The sequence below is a fragment of the Polistes fuscatus genome, unplaced genomic scaffold (genome assembly GCF_010416935.1).
Source record: "Polistes fuscatus isolate 324 unplaced genomic scaffold, CU_Pfus_HIC Scaffold4, whole genome shotgun sequence".
NCBI lineage: Eukaryota > Metazoa > Arthropoda > Insecta > Hymenoptera > Vespidae > Polistes > Polistes fuscatus.
This window is the reverse complement of record NW_025113118.1, coordinates 6964146-6981367: the sequence shown is the minus strand read 5'-3', so window position 1 is coordinate 6981367 and position 17222 is coordinate 6964146. Positions and strand designations below refer to the sequence as shown.

The window sequence follows — 17222 nt, the reverse complement described above, 5'->3', positions numbered from 1 at the left end:
ATTAGTTTATAAAGTTTACATATATTTATACAATACTTACAAACTTATTAATATTTAACGCCTACTTGTATATTTTCTGCAAAATCTTCTTCTAAATCTTTTTGCGGCTGCCATATTACATCATTTAATTTCCTAGCACGATCTTCTAATATACTATATGCAAAATGATTAAGGAGGATTCCTTTAGGAATAGCGACTCCTTGAAAACGATAAAGTACTTCATCGTCCTCTGATGTTAATTTATGAACTGCAGAAACAGTGCAACGTCCAATCATCTTCGTATTACCTATCATTGGACCTTTACTAATGTCTATGTGATCTCCTACTCTATAAAGCGTAACTTTATTATTAACACTATTAGCAGCAATATCAGGTATTTGTTTATATTTAAAAGGATTATTAGAAAACATTTCTTTAGCGATAAATTCTGTTGTTTCAAGTCTTTCTATAGGCATCTCGTTATTTATAAATTTTACAAATAAAGCAGACAACGCTCTTAATTCTGCCTCTGTTGGTTTCCAATCAGGTAAATCGATAAATACATTATATACAAAACTTCCAGATTTTATTACGGGTGCTGGAAAACTGTGTAAGTGAACCGTTATGTCATCTTTAAAAGCAGTATCAACTACAGCACCCAAGATAAAAGAACAAGTTCGCCAAAAAGCATAGTTAATTGCACTTATTTTTGGATTCATCATGCTCAAAAGTTCTAAGTTGCAATCAGATTTCAAAGGCTTGTGCACATCCCACGGATTTCCATCGACTAACGCCAAAGCAGAAACATTAGTAATACCTTCAGAAATATGTTTGGCACAATCGTGAGGAGTGGAGATATCTTTATTCATAATTAAAACAACATCTTCTGTAGGTGATTTATATTTAACTTCTATTTTTTCTATTCTACCGATGGCACTTCGCTGCATTTTTTTCTCTTCTTCGAAGAGAGCATTTCTTCTTTTCTTTGCCTCTGCTCTTGATAATGTACTCATATATTTTGAAGATAGATGTGATTGTAACTTCAAATTATTTAAACATAAACTTCCACACCTACAAAATAATCATAATTATAAATTAGTATAATAAAACTTATAAATTTACAATTTTTAAATATATTATTAATTATATTACTAAAAATATCTAATGAGAGAAGAGGAGATTAGAAAATTTTCTTTTACATAAAAATCTTTCATTACTATAGTATATTTAAAATTTTATACAAACCTTTGAAACATTTTTGAAAATTTTGTAAGGTTAAATTAATGTTATCATTTGAATTCAAGTTCGTCTTAATTTATGTATTTCTTCTTACATCGAAATGTAATCATTTATTTTCTGTGTCATGGGAAGAGTATTAATAATATTATAAATTACGATTATTCTAATTATTTTTATAGATCTTTTCGCATAAACCTCTTTGTATTTGATTCAGTTTGCTTACTATATTGTTTGCTGTTGCTGTACATATTTATAAGAAGGTTAGTTCTGCCATATTAAACACGGACTACCATTTTAATTCTTTACCCGCAATGTCAGGTGGCGCTACGAGTACACCTGCATATTAATATGAGCGTGATTGAATATTATACTACAATTATATATATTTAATAAATAAATGGTGATACTAATAAAAAACACGTATGATTTGATAATAATTTTACATAATTCAAATAAAACAAAAAATTCGATATATCACAGCACCATCTGACGTAAAACATGGAATTAAAATTGTAGGCAAATTTTCCAAGCTCGAAAGTTCAAAAAAGAGTCAATATACTTATTATGTGCACATGTAAGAAGTAACAGGTTATGTTTGTCCAATTCACGTGTTCGGCTTTGATAAATTATGTAAATACTCTATGATATTAATTAGATTATCTATAAATAATCTTTAATAAGAGATAATTTAATGCCAAATATATAAAAGAATAACAAAATATACATATCTTTTATATAAGCTTTGTTAAAATATAAATATAATTTAAATTTGTATCAAAGCAAGTTAGTGTGTTAAATTATTTTTTAAAATACAATTGAATTCATTGTATTTATTGTTTAAAAATTCATCGTTTTTAATGAAATGGGGCGAAAGGCGAAATTCGATAAAACAGATGTACCTAGTAGCAAAGGTAAAGGTAAAGGTAAAAAAGCAAAAAAGCAAGGAGATCCCGTATTTACTAAATTAGCAGGTATGTTCAATTAATTTATTATTGTTACTGATTTAAGTAAAAAATTTATTTGTATAATTAATACAAAAATTTATTATATGTGTAATATGTTACAGTAAAAAATGAAAGCGCATTGAGTCATCGTCAAAAACAAAGAGCTAAGAAAAGATTATTGAAGAAACAAAAATTAAAAGAAAATGTAAAGAATATACAGAAACTCAAAAACACAGAGAATGGTGTGCAAATTAAACAGGGTATAAATAAAAATAAAGTTTATTCAATAAAAAATGATACCGCTGAGAGTATAAAGAGTGGTGTGAAAAATAATGAAGAAAACGTGACGTTAAATAAAAGTAATAAAGTACAAAACAAGCTAAAAAGAAAACAAGAAATCGAACTTTCACCAAAAACTGTGAAAGAAAAAAATATAAAATCTGACAAATTAAAAAATGATAGTACAGAAACTCATATTGTATCTGATGATAAACAATGCAATGGAAATAAGAAACCTAAGAAAATAAAAAACAAATCATTAAAAAGTACTGCGAAAGCAACAAGTAATAATACAAATTCTAGTTTAAATGAAAGTAGCGATATGGAAATTGAGAGTAAAAGTGAATCATTAACTACATCCAATAAAAACATTAAGAGAACTAAAGGTAAGGCATTAGCTCTTACTAAAAAAGTAAAAAGTGATCATACAGATTCAGGCAAGAAAAAAAATAATGTAAAAAATAATAGCCAAAACAAAAAATTGAATATAAATAATACAGTACAAAATAAGAAATTAAAAAATGCAAAGAAATTGTTGAATAATGATACAGAGGAAGAAACTGATGATATGGAATCTAGCGAAGAAAATGAAGACGATATAAAAAATAATGACCAAAAGAAAAAATTGAATAACAATAAAGCAATACAAAGCAAGAAATTAAAGAACGCAAAAAAATTGTTGGATGATGATACAGAAGAAGAAACTGATGATATAGAATCTAGCGAAGAAAATGAAGACGATATAAAAAATAATGACCAAAAGAAAAAATTGAATAACAATAAAGCAATACAAAGCAAGAAATTAAAGAACGCAAAAAAATTGTTGGATGATGATACAGAAGAAGAAACTGATGATATAGAATCTAGCGAAGAAAATGAAGACGATATAAAAAATAATGACCAAAAGAAAAAATTGAATAACAATAAAGCAATACAAAGCAAGAAATTAAAGAACGCAAAGAAATTGTTGGATGATGATACAGAAGAAGAAACTGATGATATAGAATCTAGCGAGGAAGATGAAGAAACTGGAAGTATGGATGATGGTGAAGAAGATGATTTATTGCCTATAGAAAAGGCAAATAAAAAGTTAAAAAAGAAAAAAGAAATGGAAGAGTAAGTAAAAAAATTATTATAACAGATTCATTTGTATAAAATTGTAATTTCTATATAGTTAACATATAATTAAATATTTGAATGTAATAGACAACTTGCGGAAGCAGAAATGAAAGAAATGACAAATCAACAGAGTGTTTTTTCATTTCCCACGGAAGAAGAAATTGCTGATATTACAGATTTGAAAGAAATACAACAACGTATACGAGATATTATGATGGTATTATCAGATTTTAAAAATTTACGAGAAGAAAATAGGTATATTTTCTTATATGTTTTTTTTTTCACATTTGTGTTATAATTATTATAATAAAAATAACTACTGTGCTGTTTGCATTTTAGATCACGTTCAGAGTATATAAAATTGTTTCAACATGATTTGTGCACATATTATAGCTATAATAATTTTCTTATGGAAAAATTAATACAAATGTTTCCATTAGACGAGTTACTTGAATTCTTAGAAGCGAGTGAAGTACAAAGGCCTATGACTATTCGTACAAACACATTAAAAACTCGACGTCGTGATTTGGCAGAAGTAGGTTCATCAAAATTGATATAAATATTTATAATTTTTATATTTATATTTTGATTATTTTATTATTATTTATAACAATTTATTTATTTTCTTAGGCGTTGATCAACAGAGGTGTTAATCTAGATCCTCTAGGAAAATGGACAAAAGTTGGATTAGTAGTATTTTCATCGCAAGTACCAATGGGTGCAACTCCAGAATACCTAGCAGGACATTATATTATTCAAGGCGCATCAAGTTTTCTCCCTGTTATGACATTAGATCCTAAAGAAAACGAAAGAATTCTAGATATGTGTGCAGCACCAGGAGGAAAATCTTCTCATATTGCTGCAATCATGAAAAATACAGGCGTTCTATTTTCTAACGACGTCAATCAACAAAGGATAAAAGCTGTTGTTGGTAATTTTCATCGGCTTGGAATTGTCAATTCTATTATTTGCAATTACGATGGAAGAAAATTACCTTCTGTAAGTATAATTAATTATTAACATATCATTTTCGTATAATCAAATAATGTTATCTGAATATAATTAATAAAATTATGTATTTCTAGATTATGAAAGGATTTGATAGAGTGTTATTGGATGCTCCTTGCACTGGTACTGGTGTTGTTGCTAAGGATCCTAGTGTAAAAACCAATAAAGATGAAGTGGATGTACAACGTTGTTGTACTTTACAAAGGGACTTATTACTAGCAGCTATAGATTGTGTTAATGCTAGGTCTGAGTCGGGTGGTGTTATAGTTTATTCAACATGTTCAGTTCTTCCGGAAGAAAATGAATGGATTATTGATTATGCTTTGAAAAAACGCGATGTCAAATTAGTTCCCACTGGTCTAGAATTTGGTGCTGATGGTTTTATAAATTATAGACAACATAGATTTCATCCTTCTCTTAAATTGACCAAACGTTTTTATCCACACGCTCACAATATGGATGGATTTTTTGTAGCAAAACTTAAAAAGTTCTCTAATATTATTCCGAAACCAGAACAAATAACTGATGAAACGTTAGAATAAAAATTAGGTAAACAATTTAACATTATTTCCAATGAAAAACGTTATTACATAATTACTACAATAGATACATATGTAAGGCATTAAAAATTCATTTTTTAATTTTCAATATTGATATTAAAAATGTCATAATGATATAAATTTAAATTAATTTACACTACAAAATGTAGATAATTTTATAATCTTTATGTTGTGCCTTAAAAAAGAAAGAAAATAAAAACATTTAAATATAAATATATGAATAGATTATATTACATAGATCTTATATAACACTGAAGAAATAAATTATACAATTTGTTCATAAAATTGCAATTAAAAGATTATTTTATAAAATAACGAAATATACTATTTATGTATATAATTAAAAGCATCTTTGTTTATTATAACAGATTATAAAATAGCTACAAACAAAAATGAATATAATTCGTTGAAATATACATTTTCTCCATTTTTTGTAAACACTGAAGTTTAATTTAGTGGAAAAATATACTTTTTAATTGTTTATCACAAAGTCTTTTTACTTCATCTGTAATAAATATCAAGAAATTAACAACTTGTCAAATATAAAAAAAAATAACTATTTTCTTGGAATATATAAAATGATGTATGAAAAAAAAAAAAATAAATTGAAGTTGTATGCGCATTTTACAAAATAGATACACATACCATCGATCTCAAGAATGCTAGCACTTTTTTGTTGTATAACAACAAAAAATTCTCTTAGATTCGATAACTTTCCAATAACCCAATAATCACTTATAGTTTTAATAATAATCTCGCCGGCTTCTTTTAAGCTAAGTAAAACAGAAATGTATGATAGTTTTATAATATCAATTTATAATTAAAAAAATTAATAAGGATATAAGATTCTTACCCATTAGTATCATTATATATATCAGTAATGATCCTTAACACTTCAGGAGTAGTTAGTACATTAGAACACCTTCTATTATCTAAATGTATTGTACTCTTGTAGGCTAGATTAAGTTTATTGAAATATAAATATTTTGTAGACGATTCCGGTGTCACCATTACATGCTTCGCACATTGTTCAGCAACACAACTAACTAATGTAGTTAATTGTGGACCAAGAAAACTGTCTAGACTCTTAAAGAAGTCTATTAATAAATTAGTTTTACCTAAAACAAAGTTAGCATATAATCGACAGTAGTTTATTAAAATTTTTGTGTGTATAATTATGATATTTAATTATTTTTATATATATTTTAACATAAGGAATTTGATTTCTTGATAAACTTACTATCAACAAAAAGACATATTGTAGCACTCAATGCACGATAGACAACTAAATACAAAGACACAGGTTTGCTTGAGTAATTAATAAAAACTGTTGGAGATTTCCCTACCAAACTTGGTTCATTAATACTCGAAGGTCCAATAATAAACCTATTGATATAAATACAGATAATAACAATTTTGTAATATATCAAATAAATGATTGATACATACTTTCCATAATGAGAACTTGTGAACGGTGATGGAGAATTTCGAGACATTGATCCTCCATGTAATTCTTTTTCTAGATGAGCTGGTAATAATGTACTTACTAAATAATTATATACTACTTGCATATCTTCTGGTTCTAATCCACTCCTAAATATATACGAGAAACCGTCTGGTTTTTATTATTTTTATTTGTAAGATAATATCATTAAAGTATTTAAACCATTTACCATACAACTTGATCATTGTAAAGAAATGCTGTATATTTAACTTGAGAAAACATTGCTTCTATAAGATTCATAAAGCATTGTACTTGTAAAAATGTGATCTTGTCAAGAGGTAAAAATTGTAAACCTTGAAAAACATCCAAAATATCACTGTTATTTAATTTTAACGATAGCAAGTACTGAAACAAATTTGTAGAATAAATTGATTGTAATAATGCAAAATTATAAACATTTCTCGTTAATTGACAGGATTTTTACTTACTCTTGAAAAGAAATGTTCAAGTTTATGTTTTAATAAAGTTATGGAGCCACAGTCAGGATCATTGATTATTGTTTCAAAAGAGCCCATAAATAATCGGAACATTATATAAGTTTGTTTTAATATAGCTTGACAAACACTACTTGAAATTTCATCATTTTGATATTCCATATATTTGTTACCATCCTTTTCTCTACAAATATATGGTACACCAACAATCTGACGATAAAAATATCAAATATAGACTGTTTATTCAACATCATTAATTATAATGTTATTTCATGATATCTTACCATTACCATCCAAAAATCTGGCTCCGGTTGGTAATAAATTTGTCGAGTTTTATGTGTATGACAATAATCGCATGGTTGGCCAGGATTAAAAGATCTAATTTATCAAGTAAAATGAGAAATAAAAGTAATATAAATTAAATAATTTATTATAGAGACAAAATAATGATGTGTCTTATGCGTTATACGTACTCTGTAAATTTAATAATTGCTTCGCTGAGACCTATATTTTTTATTTGCACGTCTAATTCTTTTTCTGGGTAATAATAAAGTATTTTTTTCTCCTCCTATATAAATATGAAAATATTTATGAAAATTGTAAAAGTTATATTTATATAAATTAAGAATTTAAAATCTATATAATTTATTTATGTGATATTATGAAATATTTTTAATATTCCTAATCATATTAGCATACTTACTTCGCCTTCTTTTTTTGCGTATGTGCCATTGAAAATATAAAAGTGTTCTAAAGTAATTTCAGGTTTTGATGTCATTTCAATAAATTTTTAATAATTACAATAACGTATATTGAGAGAAAAATCTGAAGAATACATGTAAACAACTCTTTTATGATTATTTATTACGACTCTTATTTATTAGACATTTTAATCAATAGCTGAAGTAAACATTGCTAAATTAATAATTAGATATCAGTAGGTGTCAGTTGTTGTAAACACACTCTCTCTCTCTCTCTGTCTCTCTCTCTAGTAAGTATTCTTATTCAATTGAATGAACTTCGACATATAACCACGATTTAATCGAATTATTTAAATCGATGAAAAGAGGAAAAGTTGTATCGATAAATCGATTGATTAAAATTTTCAAATTATCACAGCATGAGAATATACTTTTCGTTAATGTGTGTGTGTTTTTATTTTAATTTTTGTAAATAATAAATAGTACATGTAAATTAAATTAGTGACATATGCTTTTTATAAATCTATGCTACGCGTTCGGATTTTCTCGTTTTAATTTTTACTCTTTCATATATCGAAATTCGAACTATGTAGTCTCCCCCAGAAAGAGACCGCCTATCACGAAGGAGCAGAGGGCGCTGTTTTAGCAACTACTTCAGTCTGCTACTTGCCACGCGCGGTGACACTAGAAGAATGTTATGACGTTACATGTGTAAATTACTGTTTATTCGCATTTTTATTGAGATATTTATTTTTGTCTCTATACTAGTTTATAATAAAATATTGATAATAGTTAATATTGATTAGATATCAAAATTAAAAAAATAATAAAGATTAGATATGAATCATAAAAAATTTGTTTCAATATTTAATGAGGTTATGTGGATGCGTTTATATAAAAATATGAAAAAGCATATAACTTGCTGATACATTATATTCACCAATTACATTCATATATTATAATTTTTGTTTATATATATTTCATAATAATAAAAATGATGCACCTGTTGTGTCATTCTCTTCTAGAGAATAAATAAATTTATTACCTATATTACATAATTGTGAAAATTAAGTTTATCATAAGTAATTCGTTTGGTTTGGAACTATGTAAATTATATTCAGTTTCGCATAAGCAATTTTAGAAGGTATAAAGCTTAAGGACGACAACGTTCCAGGAAGCGTGGGTATAAACACACTTCCCGAATATGATACCTATTTAGTAGCCAACAAAGAAACCGTTCCAAGCCCAACCCATATCCTCCATGTGGACAGGAACCATATTTTCTCTACAAACAGTAACAAGTTTTAAGTATGAATAGTTATAAGTAAAGTGACTACATTATTATTTTATTTGATTATTTACCTGGTCCGTATACCAATAGTATGGTGTAGGATCTATGTTTGCCCGAGAATAGCCTTCTAGTAATTCCTGATAGTCCCAAATACGCATTGAACCGCCTACTATTTCACCTACATTAGGTAAAAGAACATCTACAGACTCTGTAAGTCGCTTGTCTTCAGGACAACGCTGCATATAGAATGACTTAATTTCTGCAGGAAAGCGGCAAAGCATAATAGGCTCGTTAATCATATCCGTCATTTTTCTTTCTGGCATTTCTGGGATATCCTGAAAGGGGTATCATTTAAAACATTACAATCATCATGTCACTAATTAAATTATCAAAACAATAAGATTTGTTATACCTCTCCAAATTCATAGAAAGTTCCATCTTCTTTCGTAATACCGTTAGCTTTCAAAAATTCAATAGCATCGCTATAGTTCATTCGCTTGAATGGTTTTTTGGGTATTTTAAATTCTGGATTTAATTCTTTCACTAAATGACCAAGGGGAGATTGTAATACGCGTTCCACTACATCGCATATCAAATCTTCTAATCGATCAAGTAAGTCATCAAATGTTATAAAAGGACATTCTGCTTCGACATGAGTATACCTACAAGTTTGAAGCATTCATTCAAATATTATTTATAAAATAATATACATTAATATAACAAATATAAAAATTATTATTCTTACTCAGCAAGATGTCTTCTTGTCTTTGACTGTTCCGCTCTGTATGATTGAGCAATACAGTAAACGTCTCCCATTGCTGGAATACATGTTTCAAGATAAAGCTGAGAACTTTGAGTCAAATATGCTTCTTCTCTGAAAAAATATATTTACTTAGATTTATTTTCTACACGCAAATTATTTATGAATTTTTTTTATATTTGTTATATTGATTTACCCAAAGTAGTCTAATTTAAATAAAGTTGAACCACCTTCTACTTGAGTTTGTACCAATGTAGGAGGTGTTACTTCATAATAGCCTCTTGTTTTATAATGATCTCTAAATGCTTGAGTTAATACAGATCTCATCATCAGAACACGTGCCGTCTATACAATAAAATAGTATATTAATATAAAATTAATAATATAATAGAAAATTATCATTGTTACATACATTTTCGCCACGAATCATGATATGTCTGTTATCTAATTGTACATCAGGAAGAGCTTCTTCATTCAAAATGGAATCAGCACCTCCAGGTGGAGCTTCTCCGATCAATTTCCAATAATCAACGCACAATTCATGGCCACCGGGTGCCTATAAGTTATGAATGTTAAGATTTACATTTTTAATTATGAACAATATTATTTAATAAATTTATGCTTAATATCAATTACGAGGATAATAGTAGAAATAAAAATCATACACTTTTTCCTTCAGGCACACATTTTAAAGTTCCAAATAGTTCTACTGATGCTTCAGTAGAAAGTGTCAAAGCATCATAAGTTTGACATAGTTTGTCATTTAATACGCATTGTAGGAAACCTGTTCCATCTCTCAGCGTAATGAACATAAGGGCTTTACCTTTGAATGAACAATTTGATTAGTGAAAATAAAATTTAATTAAATAAATAATATAATTTTGCATACCTTGTCGCCTCAATCTATGCACCCATCCAAATATTTTAATTCTTTTGTCTCTAAAACTGAAAGCTTCATTTATTTTAATCCTCGTTGCCTCTGGAAGACTTTTATCTTCTTCGATGACAATTTCTTTAGCTTCCTGTAAATTTTTTAATCTTTTTTCTTCATCTTCTTGTAGTTTTGCTTGCTTATCCTCGTTCTTATATTGCTCCCTCGTCCAAATTTTTTGAACTTTTTTTAATTGAGATTTACTAGCCGGTTCGTATCTCCTTTCACTATCTCGTGAATCTTGGTAAATCAATGGGAAAGGCTCTTTCCCAGCATGTCTCATTGCTTGTAGAATTGTCTTGAAAGGATTTTGTTCAGTACCATCTCCAGTTTCGTCGTTACCGGTTTTTTCAGATGTATAAATTTCTCCTAAAAAGAATGCAAGAGACATTATATACAAGTATACAAATTTTCATTAAATAATTTATAATTTAAAATATCTTTATTAAAAGATTATTGCAATAGAAATAGTTATATCTTTTAATATATATCTAACAGCAATTTGTAATGTTTTACAATATTTTTTAAATACAATCTGTAAATGTGCAAAAAAATTGCATCATATCACTAATCATACTATAGTCATTTGTACCTTATGTTATAACCTTATAAATACATACCTAAAGTTAAGTTGGATAATTTCGGCAATGTTTTATCGGGCATGGTGAACATATAATTGTCCTCTAATTCTCTGCAAAAAAACTTAAAAAATAATTTATTATAATTTTATTTTAATTTAAGATGCATAAGAGTACGTATAATCAAGATCAAATCAAATATATTTAAAAGTTAATCTCCTGTTTTAAGAATGAAACATATAATATTGTAAATTAAATATTTAAAAAACTAATACTTTTAGTTTCGTTTATACTGTTCGAATGAAATTAATATATCTTCTGATCCTTTAATTCCTTGGAAGAATCCTTTACATATATTTCCTACTATTAATCACAGCATGCGCAGTATTCACTTGCCAAGTCAATCTTCCTTTTTTTTTCTTTTTATTAAAAGTCGCCGTAATCTTTGCAGTTTATTGGTCAACAGCCTTTCGATTTCATATGGCTCTTTTCATGTTCACTTATGATACTTTTGTCCAATAACGCATTGTCCAATAACAGTTATGGAATAGTAGAGTAAAAATAGTGGAAGAGAAAGCAAGTAGAAGGTATAGTAAAGTGCAGTCTCACCAGAAATTCTCGTGGTGCATTTCTTTCTCCCTAGAAGCATATTTTTGTTGTATATGTGATTGAAACTATTACATACAACATTACAACATAGTTTGTTGAGTTATAATACATAAATAACATATTTATAATACATAAATAACATATTTATAATACATAAATAACATATTTATAATACATAAATAACAATATGGAGGTTTACGAGAAATCATTAAATATATTAAATTGCCCTCCAACAGCTACAGTAGAGGAGGTTAAGAAAGCTTATCGTAAAAAAGCTTTATTATGCCATCCGGATAAACATCCTGATAATCCTCGTGCCACAGAACTGTTTCTTGAAATTTCTAAAGCATTAGAAATATTAACAGATTTATCTGCACGAGCTGCTTATGAAAAATGCCTTATCGCTAGAGAACAATCTAAACTTCGTACCAAAGAACTTAGTGCTAAGCGACAAAAGTTTAAAGAAGATTTGGAAGCTAGAGAGGAAGCGTATAGAAATGCATTGAATAAAAAAAGTCCACTAACCGAAGAAGAAGAATTGCAAGCTGTAGTAGATAGATTACAAAGAGAAGGTTCAAAACTATTAGAGGAAGAAATAACCCGTATGAGAGAAGAAATAGAAAAACAAAATCGTTTATCGCAAGAACAGACAGACACAAGTTCAAATTACAGAATTAAAATTAAATGGAAAGCAGCTAGTAATGATGTAAACAATGGAGGATATGACTACGATTCTTTGTATCGTATTCTATATAAGCATGGTGATATTGTTGCGCTTGTTTTTTCAACGAGAAAGGGTAGAGCCATGGTTGAATATAAAAATAAGAAATCTGCTCAAAGTGCAGTACAAATAGAATTTGGTTTTGCAAATAATCCGCTAATACTTGAAGGACTATGGTTAAAAAAAAAATCATCAAGTTTTCCAAAAGAAACTTATAAACCTCAATATGTACCTAATGTAGAAAACAAAATGTCAGATGAAGATTTTGAAACTTATGAAGCTCTCGTTTTAAATAATTTAAGGAAAGCTGAAGAAAAGAAAAGGAAGTTGAAAACATAAAGAATAAAATATTTATTTTTCTAAACTGTAAAAATTTAAATATAAGATTTCTTCTATTACTTTTCCATTTAATAGTTTAGATTAATACATTTTAATTAAATGTAACACAAATATGTATATAATTTAGGAAAGTATAATAAATTTCTTGTGATCTTTTTATTTAATGTACAAAATTTACCTCTAACATTTTTATTTTATTCTATCCTAATTAGTTTTATTTTTTTTCTTTGTCTATAAGAATAAGACTATTAAAAAGGAATGAAAAATAAATATTAATTTAATGATAATTGAATCACATTAGATGATTCGCGTGAGAGTAAATGTGTAATTGAAAGTTTTAAATTAATTAAAAAAAAAAATATTCCTTAGATTTATTATATTACGAAAAACAACAAATAAATTTATTTATACAATGAATAATTTAAAATTCCTCTCAATTTCAAACTTTTTATAATAATTAACACAGGTATATCAGTTTATACATTTGAACATTGAATCAGAAATTGCAATCATATTAAATAATATTACGCATATTAAATTACTCATGAGTAAGCATTATATATTTTTTTTAATATAGAAATTTTAAGATAGTTAAATCACAAACTTGTTATCTTTGGTAGAGTGTGATAGACAACGGTATTTCCGGGATGATTATGTACATAATCTCATACGAATGAAATTGCGGTTTATGTAATCTACAAATCGTTATATCGAACTGATTTCGTATGAAGTACGATGTTTAAATATTATTTAACTAAATATTTAATAAGAGAATGTTGGACATAGTACTTGTTACATCTTTGAATGATGTATTCTCGATTAGTTGATTAGTATAGTCGATTAGTGAGTGATACATGTGTAGGAGAAATAAATTATCTTCGGAATAATAATTCGATCGATAATAAATTGTAATTAAATGATTCGATGTAAAAAGTAGAATTAGTAGTAAATAATTAAAGGTTATTATTCGGTTAACCACGTGACCATACGTATGTAAGTAACCGTCAAATTTTGTATTGACTGATTAGATTCGCATACATGTATCCTAGTTTATCAATGTACTGTGACGTTTAAAGGGCATTGGCGGGGTTATTGATTGCAGGTGAACGTGACCGCGCAAGCTCTGTTTCCTTCAATGAAATGTCGTGCTTGCATATGGAACCGCGAACAAAGATACAACGATAAAAACCTGTAGGTAAAACACCTAGAGCTGTGATGATCAAAATGTCAGTTAGTTTGATCATTAGTGTATGGCTAATTATTTTTGGTGCTCTAACAAAATTCTCCTACGGAGAATTTGAATTTTATCAGGGTAAGTTTTGATAATTGGTTTATTTCTTTTTTCGCATATAACGTGATATGGTTATTAGTATGCAACTAATTTAATTAACTGCCTATATTTCGCATTCATATGTAATATATATATATGTGTATATATGTATACATATACATATATGTAAAGTGTATATTCTTCCAACTGTTCTTAGTTGTTTAATTTGTTAAATAATTATATTTTAACAATGTTTAAATTAAAGAGCCCTTGCGATTTAATTAGATTACATATTTGCATGAAGGATGTAGTTCTTTGTAAAATCTAAACATTATGTGGTGTGTTATCTAGAAATGTTAGATAGTTTTATTTCTTACTGATTATATTTGTATTTAGATGCAGTTCCCGAAGCGCCACAAGATATTACCGCTTTAAAACAGTTTGCTGAATACATTACAAATCAAAATCGTAAACAACACATGCATCATTCATATTTACTACCACTTCTGACCTCACAGATTCACAAGAAACATCATTTGGATCTCACCGATCAAGAAAAGCATGAAATTTTTAAGTCATTCAAAGAAAAATTTCATTTCAATGATAGATTGAGAGAAGAAAGATTAACACCGTGGAATTACATTTCTCAGATTCAACATAGGGATCTAAAACAGACATTGCCTAAAAACGATTATAATTTCTTATATTATGATACGAATCCGATGCTTAAGAACGTTAAATATTACTTTAATCCTAAACTTTCTTATCATAATAAATTTATAAAAGAAAATCCAAAATACAGGGATATAGATATTGCATATGTGCAAGACAAAATGTCTCCAAGAGAATCTCTGTATAGTCCAGAAATTGATGACAATGTTAACAAACAAGTTATAGTAAAAAAGTATTTTAATAAAAATAATCTCATGTCTAGAAATAGACAAACAATAGAAGAAAATAAAAGCTTTATACGACAAGTTGAACAAATACAACCAATTGAACAGGTACAACCAGTTGAACAACTACCTGAATTCACATATTATCTTAATGATCCCAATATAAAAGAAAAACATCCATTTGCTATTAAACCTGATGATCCTAGGTATTATAAAGATACCATTTTTAATCTTGGTAAGGTATAAAATGTATTTTGATAAATATCGTTTACTTTAGAATGCAAGGAGTAATACTTATTATTTTACACAGATATTAAAAGTAATGAGGAATATCAAGAGATGACGTTTGATCCAATAACTAGTACAGAAACTTTATTAGTCGAACCAACTACTGTAAAACAATTAACGGATTCAAATATCAAGAAACATAATGAAATAAAAAATATTAGTGTAGAAACTTTAATGAAAGCAGAACAATCTGAAGAAAATCGTCCTTTTGTTGTTACAATTGCTCAAGATTTAAATAATGATATATATTTTATTGGTAAGATTACTATTAGTAATTGAACAAATTAGAAGTTGTGATTAAATTTAAAAAACATTCTTCAGTGTCAATATCTAAGAAATTTTTATTCTAATTATATCCGCTTATTATATATAGCATCAACATTTATTTTTAGCTGTTATTGCTGGTTGCAGTGCAGCGGCAATGTTCATTTGTGTATTAATTAGTTTAACGTGGTGCAGGTAATATTTATAGACTTATCTTTTGATAAATTAATGTCAAAGTATTAATGTATTTTAATATATATTTATGTCAGGTTGCAACGTGGAGTAAAAGCAGCTGCTGATATAGAATATCCAGCTTATGGCGTAACAGGTCCAAATAAGGACATATCACCTTCCGAAGACCAAAGACTTGCTCAATCTGCGCAAATGTATCATTTCCAACATCAGAAACAACAGATTATCGCTATGGAAAAGTTTGTATTCATATTGTAATTCCATGAAGTTTTATTTAACTTAAGTTTCTCTGCATTTGAAACTGTACCTGCTTATAGTCGTACCTCTGCAACTAGAGATCCAGGGTCTGTATCCGAAGCAGAAAGCGATGAAGAAAATGAAGAAGGGGACTACACTGTCTATGAATGTCCTGGCTTAGCTGCGGTAAGTTATTATTATTCTTTGATTACAATCGTTATTATTAGTATTATTATTATCATTATTATTAAAGTGGTTTCGTTTCATTTTTCTTAAAGACTAGTGAAATGGAGGTAAAAAATCCTTTATTTAACGATGAGCCAACTCCAGCTACACCAGCGCATACTACTAAAGAAGAGGACCATATGTAGTTTCAGTAAATTGCAGCCAAATTTACTTCTAAAATCTTCTGTGGTGCTTAGCTCCTTGTTAATGTACCATATCAAAAATAGCTATCTGTATTAAAGGTAAAAAATTTTATTATTATTACTATTAATATTATTATTAATTTTATTATTATATGGGAAAACCCATAAGAAAATATTTTAATGAAAACAAACGTACGAAGTATGATTGCAGTTTTTAAAACAAAGATTTTTAATTATATTTAAGATTTTTATATATATATGATCATTTTTTATTTATTTTTATTTAACACATATCTTTTTCTCTATGACATAAATAGTATATATTTTCATAACGAGAGATGATTCAATACGACTATACAGCAAGCTTTACACAGAATGTTGCATATTATGTTGCATTTATGTTACAAAATATTACATACAGAAATAAGATTCTTTATTGCATTTATTTTTATTGAATTATTGTGATTATTTGTAAATTATTTTATTCATATATTATAATATTTTATAATTTAATTCTGTATGGAAATTTTTTGAAAACTATGCGCATTCATATATTAATATATAAAACGAACAAATTGCAAGAGTATTAGTCCAATATAAGACAGAATTACGACTATGAATAGAAATAAGTACTTGATTTATATTACTGAATTTATAAAATTTACTATTTTTAATTCTTTTTAATTTTCTATGATCAATAAGCACCTATAC

At 27.4% G+C, this 17222-nt stretch overlaps 6 protein-coding genes across 9 annotated transcripts; 3 read left to right on the top strand and 3 right to left on the bottom strand.

The window, feature by feature from the left end:
* Position 1: 1 nt before the first annotated feature.
* LOC122520672 (39S ribosomal protein L39, mitochondrial) lies at positions 2–1511 on the bottom strand. Of its 2 annotated transcripts, XM_043640870.1 has the most exons (3): positions 1442–1511; positions 1225–1335; positions 2–1050 (listed from the first exon to the last, which is right to left on the bottom strand). In XM_043640870.1, exons 2-3 carry the CDS (start codon positions 1233–1235, stop codon positions 48–50), a joined length of 1014 nt encoding a protein of 337 aa, XP_043496805.1. In that variant the 5' UTR covers positions 1236–1335; positions 1442–1511; the 3' UTR covers positions 2–47. The 2 variants fall into 2 exon arrangements, with proteins under 2 accessions (XP_043496805.1, XP_043496804.1); XM_043640869.1 differs by having other exon boundaries at positions 1225–1505.
* A 481-nt stretch (positions 1512–1992) lies between these two features.
* LOC122520787 (25S rRNA (cytosine-C(5))-methyltransferase nop2-like) lies at positions 1993–5254 on the top strand. The gene is made up of 6 exons (XM_043641047.1): positions 1993–2189; positions 2285–3557; positions 3648–3815; positions 3900–4095; positions 4191–4559; positions 4646–5254. Exons 1-6 carry the CDS (start codon positions 2081–2083, stop codon positions 5108–5110), a joined length of 2580 nt encoding a protein of 859 aa, XP_043496982.1. The 5' UTR covers positions 1993–2080; the 3' UTR covers positions 5111–5254.
* Positions 5255–5484: 230 nt separating this feature from the next.
* Positions 5485–8176, bottom strand: LOC122520786 (vacuolar fusion protein CCZ1 homolog). Its single transcript, XM_043641046.1, has 10 exons — positions 7770–8176; positions 7540–7634; positions 7351–7444; positions 7061–7276; positions 6802–6977; positions 6578–6721; positions 6369–6514; positions 5982–6246; positions 5774–5901; positions 5485–5633 (listed from the first exon to the last, which is right to left on the bottom strand). Exons 1-10 carry the CDS (start codon positions 7842–7844, stop codon positions 5581–5583), a joined length of 1392 nt encoding a protein of 463 aa, XP_043496981.1. The 5' UTR covers positions 7845–8176; the 3' UTR covers positions 5485–5580.
* A 506-nt stretch (positions 8177–8682) lies between these two features.
* Positions 8683–11732, bottom strand: LOC122520784 (asparagine--tRNA ligase, cytoplasmic). 2 transcript variants are annotated; one of them, XM_043641042.1, is made up of 10 exons: positions 11603–11732; positions 11370–11451; positions 10708–11118; positions 10484–10641; positions 10231–10374; positions 10015–10163; positions 9804–9932; positions 9471–9720; positions 9130–9393; positions 8683–9052 (listed from the first exon to the last, which is right to left on the bottom strand). In XM_043641042.1, exons 2-10 carry the CDS (start codon positions 11419–11421, stop codon positions 8921–8923), a joined length of 1689 nt encoding a protein of 562 aa, XP_043496977.1. In that variant the 5' UTR covers positions 11422–11451; positions 11603–11732; the 3' UTR covers positions 8683–8920. The 2 variants fall into 2 exon arrangements, with proteins under 2 accessions (XP_043496977.1, XP_043496978.1); XM_043641043.1 differs by having other exon boundaries at positions 11643–11717.
* A 210-nt stretch (positions 11733–11942) lies between these two features.
* On the top strand, positions 11943–13138 carry LOC122520785 (dnaJ homolog subfamily C member 17). Its single transcript, XM_043641045.1, has one exon. It carries the CDS (start codon positions 12124–12126, stop codon positions 12994–12996), a length of 873 nt encoding a protein of 290 aa, XP_043496980.1. The 5' UTR covers positions 11943–12123; the 3' UTR covers positions 12997–13138.
* Positions 13139–13636: 498 nt separating this feature from the next.
* LOC122520953 lies at positions 13637–16628 on the top strand. 2 transcript variants are annotated; one of them, XM_043641286.1, is made up of 8 exons: positions 13637–13989; positions 14099–14308; positions 14663–15397; positions 15473–15706; positions 15843–15909; positions 15984–16145; positions 16242–16329; positions 16422–16628. In XM_043641286.1, the coding sequence occupies exons 2-8, from the start codon at positions 14212–14214 to the stop codon at positions 16512–16514; spliced, it is 1476 nt and encodes a 491-aa protein (XP_043497221.1). In that variant the 5' UTR covers positions 13637–13989; positions 14099–14211; the 3' UTR covers positions 16515–16628. The 2 variants fall into 2 exon arrangements, with proteins under 2 accessions (XP_043497221.1, XP_043497220.1); XM_043641285.1 differs by having other exon boundaries at positions 16224–16329.
* The last annotated feature ends 594 nt before the right edge of the window (positions 16629–17222 follow it).